We start from the raw sequence: 12,118 nt of genomic DNA on the forward strand, positions 1-12,118 counted from the left end.
AGAGCCAAAGAACAAGAGGGGTTAGAGGAGGGAAGGAATTTCCTTGGCTTGTTCTCTTGACACATCAACCCTTTTGCAAGCCGCCGCGCTCCGTTACCCTCACCCACTCGGTGTCTCCCGTGCCCCGCCTTTCTGGGCACCCCATCCCGTCCGCGCGCCCCGGCAGGGGGAGGCAGAGGGACACCTAGAAAGAGCCTCAGCCGGGGCAAAAGGCTGCTCAGAGATGAAGCGCGGGGCCGGGCTGTGAGGGCGCTGGTCACTGGTGCTGTGCGGGTGCGGCTGGTGGGGACCGCCGGGGCCCCGGAGCGCGTCCGCCCTCACGCAGTCCTCCCGGTCCGGGCTCCGTCCGGGCTCCCGCAGAGGCAGCGAGCCGCCGGCCCGGGCTGTCACCAGGCGCCCCTGGGCTCCATGGCTCTCCCGGGGCGCGCAGCCCGGCTCCCGGGGCTCCCGCTGCTCGTCCTGGCCGCGCTCGTCTACTTGGCCTCGGCGAAGGCGCCAGGTACAGTGCCCGGTCCCCGGGGAGCAGGTCCTCCTCCTCCTCTCCTCCTCCTCCTCCTCCTCCTCTCCTCCTCCTCCTCCTCTCCTCCTCCTCCTCCTCCTCTCCATCTCCCGCGGCCCGGCCGCTCCTGGCCCCGCTGCGCCCTGCCGCGCGCCACTAACCTGTCCACTCTCATTCACTGCAGCCGGGGAAGGGGCGCGCTCTGCGCGGACCCCGGAGGACTCGGGGGGCCCTTCTCAAAGTGTAACTTTCCTCCTTCTCCGCTTCACCTGTCCGCGAGGGATGGCAGACAACTGCGGGAAGACAGGGGGAAGGATCAAGCTAAGGGGCTCCCGCAGGACCACCCCGAGTCTGAGTTTGAGAAGGATGTCCGAGTCTGGCTTCTTGCGCGTGCGAAGTTTCTAATCAATACCCAAATCTCTGGTGGGGTACCCCCCCTCCAAAACCTCATTCCTTTTGGGGAGCTGATGTCGGGGTGGGTGGGAGGAACGAGGGATGGGGCACAAAGGAGAAGCTTCAGCTCTCCTGAGGGTTTTGTTGTGAAAGCAGAGGTTTTACACAGAAATGGATGCTGTGGGTGCTGAAATGTTGGAAAGGCACTTAAAAAATGTCAATGCTTCTGTAAGCTTCTGGGGGGAAAACCGCTTCTCAGAGGCTAGAAGTCATGCCTGTCGTGGTTTGTTTCCTTCATTCTGAAGCATTTGGTGGCTTCTGTTCCCACCTCCTCTCTTGCGGGCCTTTTCACTTTTAAGAAATGTGTGGGTTTTATTTATGTCATCAGTTTGTAGGAGTCCAGAAAGCTGAAATATTTGTTGATAGGAGTCACTCCCAGTCAGGAGAAGAAAGTCCATTTTGATTAGGGGTTCTTGCTTGATGGTATGTAGTATGAATCCTTTTCTTTTTTATTGTAATTAAAATTCCAAAGTGCTAGAATAAAGGGGGACACCCCTTCAGGGAATGGGAATGGGTGGGGTTCTTTGCCCTGTAATCTTATAGATCATTAGAATTGAAAGGTCATTCATCTCATTCAAATGCTACATAAGTCTTAAATAAACAGTCAGGCACATCCTTCGAAGATTTATGGAATGTATCTTTTAAAAGAAGAGATCATGTACTGTATTAAAAAATATTTGGAAATTGTACAAATTTACCATTCCTATTCAAATTACTTATAGATGGGTACCACATTTGTATATATTGATAGACCTAATATATTTAACCATAAAAGTGTGAATTTAATGAAAGTGTGTCAATTTGTAATTGAAATTTTTGCTAAAATAAAAAAGCCTTTGTGACTATTATACCTTACAACACCTGGATCAGACCCCAGGATGGGAATTTAGAAATCATAATTATGATAAGGAATCTGGGAATTCCAAATCCAGGGTTTGTTCTTAGTAATCCACTGACTTCCATCATTCCCCCCCTCCTTTTCCTTTTGCTTTGCTTTTCATAAATCATAGCAAAACTGTGGAATGCTAGAGTTGGAATATTTTCTGGCATTCCTTTTCTCCGTGTTGACATGGGGTTTATAGTTAAATGATCTCCAGCCCAGAAGCAGACAAAGTAGGACAAACATACTTTAGGGGTGACTGACAATCAGGGCTTAAATTAAATATTGCCATAAAACAAAAAATAAAGAAGTTCACAGAAACCTATAGAGCATGCCACATAACTATGGAAGAAATGACAGGATGAGTAATTTATTTCATTTGCTATTGTGGAATAGTTTCCTGTCTGTACTCCAGTATTAAAATGTTAGAATATCATTCTTCATAGGACTTAGATGCTTCATAGATACATCATAAAGTGCAGTGGGGATTTGACAAATGGTTATTTAATTTGATTAGTGTAGATAGTCAAGTTGTATAAGCCATGTCATAAAAAGAATTAAAAAATAACAATCTACCATTCTGAGGTTTGAATCTGTTCTATCTATGCCCAGCTCAGTTTGAGGATTGATGATGTAACTTGAGCTGTGATTTGATGGTGATGGATGATCACAATTTCAAAAATGATTTTTGGGGTAAACTGAAGTTTGCAAATTACTAAAGTCTTGAGCAAAGATTTTTAAAGCTCTTACTTTCTAGTAACTTTATCTTCTTTGTTATAGAGATCACTTAAAAATGTTTTTACTAAATGAAGAGTAAACTTTTTAAAGGTGAGCAGTATCAAAGATTTAGTGTTGAAAAGACCACTGGAACTATCTAATCCAAAATCAAAATTTCAAACAGATGCAGAGAAAAGTGGTTAGTTGAAAGTCATCTAGGTAGTGAGCAAAATCTGGCTTTAAACCCAAGTGCATCTGCCCTCGGAACCATTGCAATTTTCACTGAACCATAAATTCAGATGATAGATCCCCCCCACCCCCACCCCATGGTCCTTATAAACAGAAAATCTGATCTTTTCTTGGGGGGGAGGGTATAGAGTGGGTGGTACCATTAGAGAGATGAGAAAGAAGTGGTATTTTGTTATTTGGCAGCTAGGTGGTGCAATGGGTAGAACACTGGAGCCTAAATTCAGTAAGATGTGTTCAAACTTAGCATTAGATATCAACTATATGTCCCTGGGCAAATCACTTAACCCTTTTTCCCTCAGTTTCCTCATCTGTCATATGAGTTGGAGAAGGAATGGGCAAACCACTCCAGTCTTAGCCAAGAAAGTCCGAATGGAATCATGAAGAGTTGGACACAAGTAAAACGACTGAAATGTTGTTTACCTTGCTGGATCCCTGTTATTTTTGTGTCTTATTCTGACCTAGAAAGGCAGTCCTTGTATCTATTAGTGTGGCAGATGGTTGCCTTTTGGTTAAAATTTGAAGGGTATAAGGAAGGCACTTTTTTTTATTCAAAATATATTTGGAACTCTTTAGTCATACATTGTCTATAACTCCACCAAGAAATTAATTTCTTTGGATTTTCTTTGTATTTAGCCCACCCCTAGTTCAAGAGGATACCCCAATACCAAGAGGCAGGAATTTAGAGGGTATTCACCCTTGGAATCAGGAAGATCTGGGTTCCAGTTCTGCCTCTAATACAAATTGTCTCTCCAAGTCACTTAATCTCTTGGTATCCTTAATCAACTCTCATTGAAGAATAGGTTATATGTTCAAAAAAGAAACAAAAAAAGTGGATGATATTTGAAGGGTGGAAAATTTTATGATGCTATCAGTCACTAATTCCTTATTCTAATTTGTCTTCCGAATTTCCTTTTGTCTGGCTTTATTAGTTGGGATTGCAGCCCTGGGGAAATAGGAGTCCTGAAATGGAATAAGGGGAGAGAGAGAGAGAGAGAAATAATTAAGGAGTAAGGGGTGGCACTGGTCTAGTTGAGGACTCTGACAGATGCTTAACAAAGATACCATAAAGAAACAAGGCTCTTGTAGAATAGATTGGAATCCTGGCACTTGGGGGGCAGGGAGTAGCAGAACCAAGATAGGAAAGTATCCAAGACAAACTGACTAATTTGGAGTTTTTCATAGGCAAGGCTGTTTGGTTGAATCAGCTCTCTAAGAGCAATAGTGGAAACTAGAAAGAGTTGTTACAAAGGTTGTCTCTCATGAACTTTCCTTCTTACCATAGAACCTTCAAAGAGGTTTCTTATGAAAGAAAATGGAAGAGATAAGTCTTTAATGTGGAGAGATTAATGAAATCATGAGATCTAGGGCTGAAAGCAACAAAAGAGGTCATTTAGTCCTACTTGCATTGTACAGATGAGAAAACTGAGGCCTATGGAGAAATGATTTGTACAAGATTATACAAGTTGTAAGTAGCAGTATTCAAACTCAGATCTTCTGACTCAAAGCCAGTATGCTTGTCACTATGCTAGGTTCTCATCTACATTATACAATCTAATGATATCAAAATTTCTTCATTAATTTGATTTTTTTTGCAAGGCAATGGGCTTAAGTGACTTGCCCAAGATCACCATTAAGTTTCTGAGGCTGGATTTGAACTCAGGTCCTTCTATCCACTCTATGCTCTATCCACTGCACCACCTAGTTGCTCCAATATGATTTTTATGGTTGTATTTTTCATATGATTAAGACTGTTCTCATTTATTCATGATTCTCAATATAATTCCTCAGATAAGTTGCATCACATAAAGTCCCCTTTTCTGGAAGTTGTCACTGAGTACCTTTCCCACAGCAATCATTCAATCAACAATCATTTAAGTGCTTATTACTTGTCAAATAATCAGTTATTCTGTATTTAGTTCCAATCTCTATCTCAATCATTTCAGTGTACATATTATGATATCAAATGACAATTGTATACATGATGATATTTTAAAAGATATATTTCCTGACTGCTAAGATCTGAAGACTAAAAACAACAAAAAACTTTCAACATTATTTGATAGGGAAAACAGGTCTGATTTTCTCTTCATTTTCTCATGATTTCAGGATTTCTCAGGTGGTATTCCATGAAATGGTAACTGAAGCTTTGTTATTGCTAAGAGAACTCCAAATGTGGTACATGACTGAAATGAAGGTCATTTCAGTCATGTACCACATTTGGAGTTCTCTTAGCAAAAAATATTGGAGTAGGCTTGTCATTTCTTTCTCCAACTCATTTTACAGCTGAGGAAACTGAGACAAACAGGGTTAAGAGACTTGCTCAGTGTCACACAACTAGTGTCTGAGGCTGGATTTGAATTCAGAAAGATGAGTCTTCCTGACTCCGAGTCTAGTGCTCCATCCACAGAGTTCAAGCCCAGGAATCAGAAGGAGCTGAATTCAAATTTGATCTTTGACACTTAACGGGCAAATCATTTAACCCTGTCTGCTACTTACTTGGACAGGACACTGAACCCCTCTGGACTGTTTTCTACAATTGAAAAATGATGGGGTTATTCAGTGTGGTGAGTAAAAAATGAAATGACTGAGGGTACAAAGGTTTCATCATCTGAGCATATCTATTTATTAAACAATGCTTGGCAATTGCCCAAAAATGGAGACCAAACTGCTCTCAGCTTAGGTCTAGACCCCCAAAACTGAGGGAAATAGACTTTTATACATTAAAAAACAATTAATCAGGGGCGGCTAGGTGGCACAGTGGATAAAGTACCGGCCCTGGAGTCAGGAGTACCTGGGTTCAAATCTGGTCTCAGATTTGATAATTATTTGATAATTACCTAGTTGTGTGGCCTTAGGCAAGCCACTTAACCCCATTTGCCTTGCAAAAACCTAAAAACAAACAAACAAAAAAACAATCAAATAAGGTCAATTAATTAAAAGGAAACAATACAAAATTGGGTAATCTGATTTCTAATTGGATGAAAGATTAGAGACTTTCCACATTGAGAGGTATTTCCCTGAATTCAGAAGAGGTGTCCCTCTTCTTCCAACTGTCTGTAAACAATTAAAAGAACATGGAAACAATAATTGATTGATCAGTATGGGGCCAGTTTTTAGATAAGAAGGGGGTTGCTTAAAATGTATAATTGTGCATCAATCTTTGGATCTAACTGACTTTTTAGTCAGCATAACCTTTGTCATTAGGTAAAGGTCTCTAAGCAGTAGTTAGAGGTATGTCAACTTCCCAACAGGGTTAGGTTCAAACAATCCAATAAGCTTATTTTTTAATTCACACAGTTGTATGGAACTTTCTTAGAGGACAGAATTTGGACTAGACCCATAATTGAAAAGAAAGGAAAATGAGCTAGCTCCAGAATTGAGACACAAGTTGGAGGCAGTGTTGTTCACTCAATTCCCACAATTAACCATTTACTTTTCTTAATTTTCTCCATTTTCTTAGGCAATAGTGTTTTTCTCTGAATCCATGATCCCATAACTAATTCATTGGGCATTCTGCTACTTCCTTGAAGTTAAGCATTTATAAAACACCTGCTCTACAACAAACACTTGGTCTGTGTTCTTTAAGAACTTATTGAACAGATTATTGAGGTAGGCATAGTACCTAACTCACAGGATTGTTGTGAAAATAAAATGTTATACTATATAAACAGTGCTTTGTGACCCTTAAACCCTATATAAATGTTAGCCACCACTACACTACCGCCATCTGGCCAATCATAATTTTTCTTATTCAGCATTTTCCTTCCCTTCTTTCTAGAAGTTTTTTTTATTTCAGTGTTAGTTATCATGGATCTGAAGTAATTTATGTCATGCCCTATGGAAAATGGGAGCCCCCCCCAAAAAAACCCCCAAACCTCAAAACCTTATTCACACACAAGAGTTTTCAAGAATTGTTCTTAGAATTTTCCTTTTCTCAAGAAATGCTCATTCTGTGAGAGATGGGAGGGTCCCTTTTCTCCCTCCTTTCCCTCCAAGAAACTCAAGAAAAATTGCAGTTCCTAAATCCATCAGAGGGCGCTCATGGCATTCCAGTGGCATAGCAATTCACAATCCCATATATCATCTCAACAAGAGGTAGCAGCGGCAGTAACTGTGGCTTGCTGCTGGGGTGTGTGTGCGGATTATTGTATATTCCTGTTGAGACTTTAATTTGTTTCAGGGTCAAGAATTGTTTTCTATGATTTCTGCTTTCTAGTGTGGAGGATTCTGGAAGTCTGGTGATTATTACATAACAATGAAAAATAAGATTAGTGTCAACTTTCATTTACCTAGAACTAAACTAGTGTGCTCTTGCTCCTTCAGCATTCCCCCTTTTCCCTTTTTCATTATTAGCAGGAAATTTCATCACAGTCAAGTCAAGAAGGAAAAGTTCTCTTAATTAGCCAATTTGGTTACTCTTTAGTAAGTAACAAAGTAGTTTGAAGGCCTCTACCCCATTTTCCTCCCTACCATATGCAGAAGAGATTTGAAATCTCTTTGGTTCTAAGTATAGACAGTGAGACTAAGCAGTTAGTGCTCAACAGTACAAAATAAGTAAGAAAGAAAAGAAAAAAGAAGAGGAAAAATAACTAAGACTTAACCAAGAAAACTGACACTATGCCAGTGGATCTGGTTTCTGAGTCTTTACTCGAACTTACAATTCTGTAGTAATACAAAAGAGTTTAAAAATCTTTGTTTAAAAATAGATCAAAATGGGGTGGCTAGGTGGCATAGTGGATAAAGCACCGGCCTTGGAGTCAGGAGTACCTGGGTTCAAATCCGGTCTCAGACACTTAATAATTACCTAGCTGTGTGGCCTTGAGCAAGCCACTTAACCCCATTTGCCTTGCAAAAAAAAAAATCAAAATATAAAGTGTATACCACCATGGAAAGGTAGGTAAATGATCTTTCAAATGTCATTCATATCAGACATAGGATAGATGTCTTCCAAAACAAATCCAGACAGTCAATAAGTATTAATACTTATTATATCTTAAGTTCTGAGGATAGAAAGACTTCCCTCAAGGAACTCACATTCTAATGGAGGAGACAGCATGTGAACAATGTTGTATAGATAAATTTTAAATACACATATAGCCACCTCCCCACCGTGCATACATACAAAGAGAATTGCTGTTAATTTCAATATTATTTTTCAATTTTTTCTAGTTCTCCATAACCCCATTTGGGATTTTCTTGGCAGAGATACTGGAATGGTTTGTCATTTCCTTCATTTCCTTCTCTAGCTCATCTTATAGGTGAGGAACTAAGGCAAGCAAGGTAAAGTGACTTGCCCCGGGGTCAAAGAGCTAGGGATCAGATTTGATCTCATGAAGCTGAATCTTCCTGATTCCAAACCCAGGGTTCTATATGCCACCCAAGTGTCCAATATACAAAGGATAAACAGAATATAATCAACAGAGGGAAAACTCTAGAACTGAGGGATTAAGAAAGGTTTCCTATAGAAAGTGGGATTTTAGCTGGTACTTGAAGGAAGCTCGGGAAGTCAAAAGATGGGAAAAGGAGGGACAAAAGTCTACACATGAGCAATGATGAATGAATATGCCAAGAACTAAATGATAAAAATATCTTCTTTGAAGAACTTTGAGGGGGAGAATAGTGTTTTTCAGATTCTAGACCTAGAGTTATTCCCACTATGCCATGCTGAGCATCGGTTCATTATTTGGCTATTTGGGTCATGTAATAATTAGATAGGATACTATTTAATAACTTCACAAATTATAATAATTTTCTATTACTCCCCTTTGTTCTCCATTCCAATCGCTAGATGTTCTTCGGATGCTTCATTCCACTTTCTATCTCTGAACCTGTGCCTAGTATCTCCCCTTGCCTGGCATTCATTCCCTCCTCTGCTTCTTATAATCCCCAGTTTCATTCAGCATTCAATCAGAGCACTACTTCCTATTGCAGGGATTCTTAACCAAGGATTCTTGACCTTGCTTTAAAAAATATTTTGAAAATTTGATTTCAGTATAATTTGTTTCCTTTGTAAGTTGAAGTACTTTATTTTGTTCATTTAAAAACATCATTCTGAAAAGGGCTTCCCTTGGGCCAAAAGGGGCCAGGATATTAAAAAAAAAGGTTAAGAATCCCTGCTTTGAGGTTAATTTCCTGCTCATGACAAGACTTCTCTCTTCCTTACCCTATAGTTCCATAAGCTTTACCTCTAATTTCCTTAAGCCACTGGCCTCTTGTTTGTTATAAACCATACTCTATTGGACACCTTTGGCACCACATTCAGTGATCATATCTTTTACTAAAAATTCATTTGGATCACATTTGCAAGATTCATTAGCTTGAAGGTCACAGGGATCTGTGCTGGAACAGGTATGAATTCGCATAAATGAACTGTAAGCAGGAATACTCAGCAGAATATCAATTCTCCTTCCAGAACATTAAACCCTTTATGCAAAGGGAAAATTAGCCAAGTTAAATGGCAGAAAGATGTGGCAGAAAAGTGGTAGTTGTGCTTCAGTGAGGGCAAGTAGAATAGCAGAAGACAAAGAATAATATAAACTTTAAATAAGGACCTAGACTCGGGGTTATTAGTAAGAATTCAGGTGTTGTGCATTGCTCTCTGAAGAAACTGTCCCCAGAGGCCAACAAAATACATTATCAGGAAGGGAACCGATAATAAAAGTAAGCCTTTTGTTCAGAAACCTTGATATGTCTGTTGGCCTCCAAATTACTATTTGTCATTTTGGTTATCTTGCTTGGCATCATGTGCCAAGAGATGGCATATTTGCAGAACTCTAAAAGGGTAATTATACCTTATTTTGATAGTATATAGGGAGAAAGAAAGAAGGAAGGAAATGAAGGAGAAAAAAGAAAGGAAAAAAATGAAGGAAAGGAAAGAAGAAAAAAGGAAGGTAGGAAAGAAAGGAAGGAAGCAGTAAAGGGAAGGAAGAAAAGGAAAGAATAAAGGAAAGAAAAAAAGGAGAGGAAAGAAACTAGCATTTATTAAGTACTTGCTATTTGCAGGCTCAGTGCTGGGATATAATCAGAGGCAAAAAAAGCAAAATAGTTTTTGCCCTCGAGGAGCTTACATTCTAATGGGGGGAGTCAGCACACAACAAGGAGTTGCAAAGTGTTTTTTTTGGGGGGGAGGGTATAGGCACCGGGCCATGATTTTGAAGTCCAAAAGCCAGGATCAGGGTCAGGAGGAGAATAATGACTTGGTTGCTATCCTTGAGGAGCTTTTGAGCTAGTTGAGAGGTTGGGACATGTATCTTTGAAATAACCTGAAGTATGAAGTGGTTCTAGATTCTGGTCGTTGTATTCCCATATGGAAGTTATCTCAGGGGGCTTTCTTATCTCAGATAATATAGTAATATTTTCTAAACTAATTTGAACACAGGGCACACTGGGGCTTGAGATACATGGACAGAACCCACTGAAGGCAGGTGTATTAGTCAGGGTCAGATAGAACTTGGATAGAACATGGTTGTCTTTTCAAGTAAATCACAAGGCGGGAATTAGTCCTAAAACTTTTCTCTTTTTCTTTTATTTTCTGGGTTTTTTTTTCTGGAGGGGCAGTGGAGCAGGCAAGATCCTGGGTAGAGAAGAAGGGGCTAAGGAAGTCTATTAGAGATCTATGACACTTGATTGGGGGGGGGCAATAACAGGAGTAGGTGGTTTCCTGACAATGTTAGGTATATATTTTTACTTTCCGGTGCCTGTGTCCTTGTCAGTAAAAAAGAAGGGGTTAGACTAGATGATCTTTACAATCCATTTCCATTGTAAATTTTGTGAAACTCTGATTTTTTTTTGTCACATGCTAAGCGTTTTTAGATATTGACCCAGTGAACCAAGGATATAACTAAATACTTTGTTGGGGTGAGGAGAAGAAAAGATACTACCAGGAATAGTCAGATACAATGAGATAAATTATATATCCATTTGTTTTTCCTCTGAGTTGAGAGGGACCCTAAACTACTGTGGGAGGAAAAGTGTACATCCTAAGAGAATTCACCGATATTAAACTTTTCTCTTGGAATTCTTATTTATAAAAATACTGGGTTGGGGCAGCTAGGTGGCACAATGAATAGAGCACCTGCCCTGGACTCAGGAGTACCTGAGTTCAAATCCAGTCTTAGACACTTAATAATTACTTAGCTGTGTGACCTTGGGCAAGTCACTTAACTCCATTGCCTTGCAAAAATAAAAAAAATACTGGAGTTCTAGGTTCTATGAAGAAATGCTGGGATAAGATAAGAAAATTATTTCCCTATTTTTTTCAAGTTTGTCTAATTATCTGTGGCCTTGTCAATAATGCTTTTTCTGAAGACAGCAGACCTCCTTTTTCCATTACAGGAAATAGAAAACTAGTTTCCCTTTCATGTGAAGCAATTTGTTAATTTGGATAGAATTATGGATCAGTTTAGTATTGAAGAATACTTTGAAGAGTACTTTTATTTCTGTAGTTTGTGAAGAGATGTGAATCTGATGTGTTGAGGGTGAAAAAGAAAGGGACTTTTAAAAAGATGTTCTTCTTTTTACCTTGCTTAGTTTGACTTATTGCAAAATCCTACCCACAGGCTACTTTAGCATTTTGCTGAAGCATCTTGGCACGAGATGGCTCCAAAGGCTCCAAAATCCAAGCAAGATGGCAAACAGAGATAGAAGACTCCTTTAAATCAAAGCCAGACAGACTCTAACTGGAAGGACATATTGGCAAATAATACTAATGATTGAATTACTGTCTTTTCCTTTATTCAAAAGAGGAAGGCCAGAAGGAATCTGTTAATTTTTTAAAGGCACACCCATTGACAATATTAATAGATATACCTTTGATAAAAAAGTTATAATAGGGGCAGGGGGCAGCTAGGTGGTGTAGTGGATAAAGCACCAGAGTCAGGAGTACCTGGGTTCAAATCCGGTCTCAGACACTTAATAATTACCTAGCTTTGTGGCCTTGGGCAAGCCACTTAATGCTGTTTGCCTTGCAAAAACCTAAAAAAAAAGTTATAATAGGGGAAGCTAGGTGGCTCAGTGGATAGAGTACCAGCCCCGGAGTCAGGAGTACCTAAGTTCAAATCTGGTCTGAGAAACTTAATCATTGCCTAGCTGTGTCACCTTGGGTAGGTCACTTAACCCTATTGCTTTAGATTTAAAAAAAAAGTTATAGCAACTTTTGTTGTATGTCAGTGAAATTAATGAAATTTGCTGAATGATATATGTTGGGATTAATTTCAGTGTATAAAATATACTGATAGTCTCTCTCTATATATATTTATAAAAACAGTTCATCAGTCCTTTCCTCTAAGATATTATGTCAACAAGACTTTATTAAGTAGTGG

At 39.6% G+C, this 12,118-nt stretch overlaps 1 protein-coding gene across 1 annotated transcript in view; it reads left to right on the forward strand.

The window, feature by feature from the left end:
• Positions 1-408: 408 nt before the first annotated feature.
• FNDC1 (fibronectin type III domain containing 1) overlaps positions 409-12,118 on the forward strand; it is a 124,014-nt gene continuing 112,304 nt past the window's right edge. Inside the window, exon 1 of the mRNA XM_074187955.1 lies at positions 409-499. Coding sequence (XP_074044056.1) covers positions 409-499 — 91 coding nt within the window. The remainder of the gene's footprint in view (positions 500-12,118) is intronic.

This window comes from Macrotis lagotis, chromosome 5 (genome assembly GCF_037893015.1).
Source record: "Macrotis lagotis isolate mMagLag1 chromosome 5, bilby.v1.9.chrom.fasta, whole genome shotgun sequence".
NCBI classification, from domain to species: Eukaryota; Metazoa; Chordata; class Mammalia; order Peramelemorphia; family Peramelidae; genus Macrotis; species Macrotis lagotis.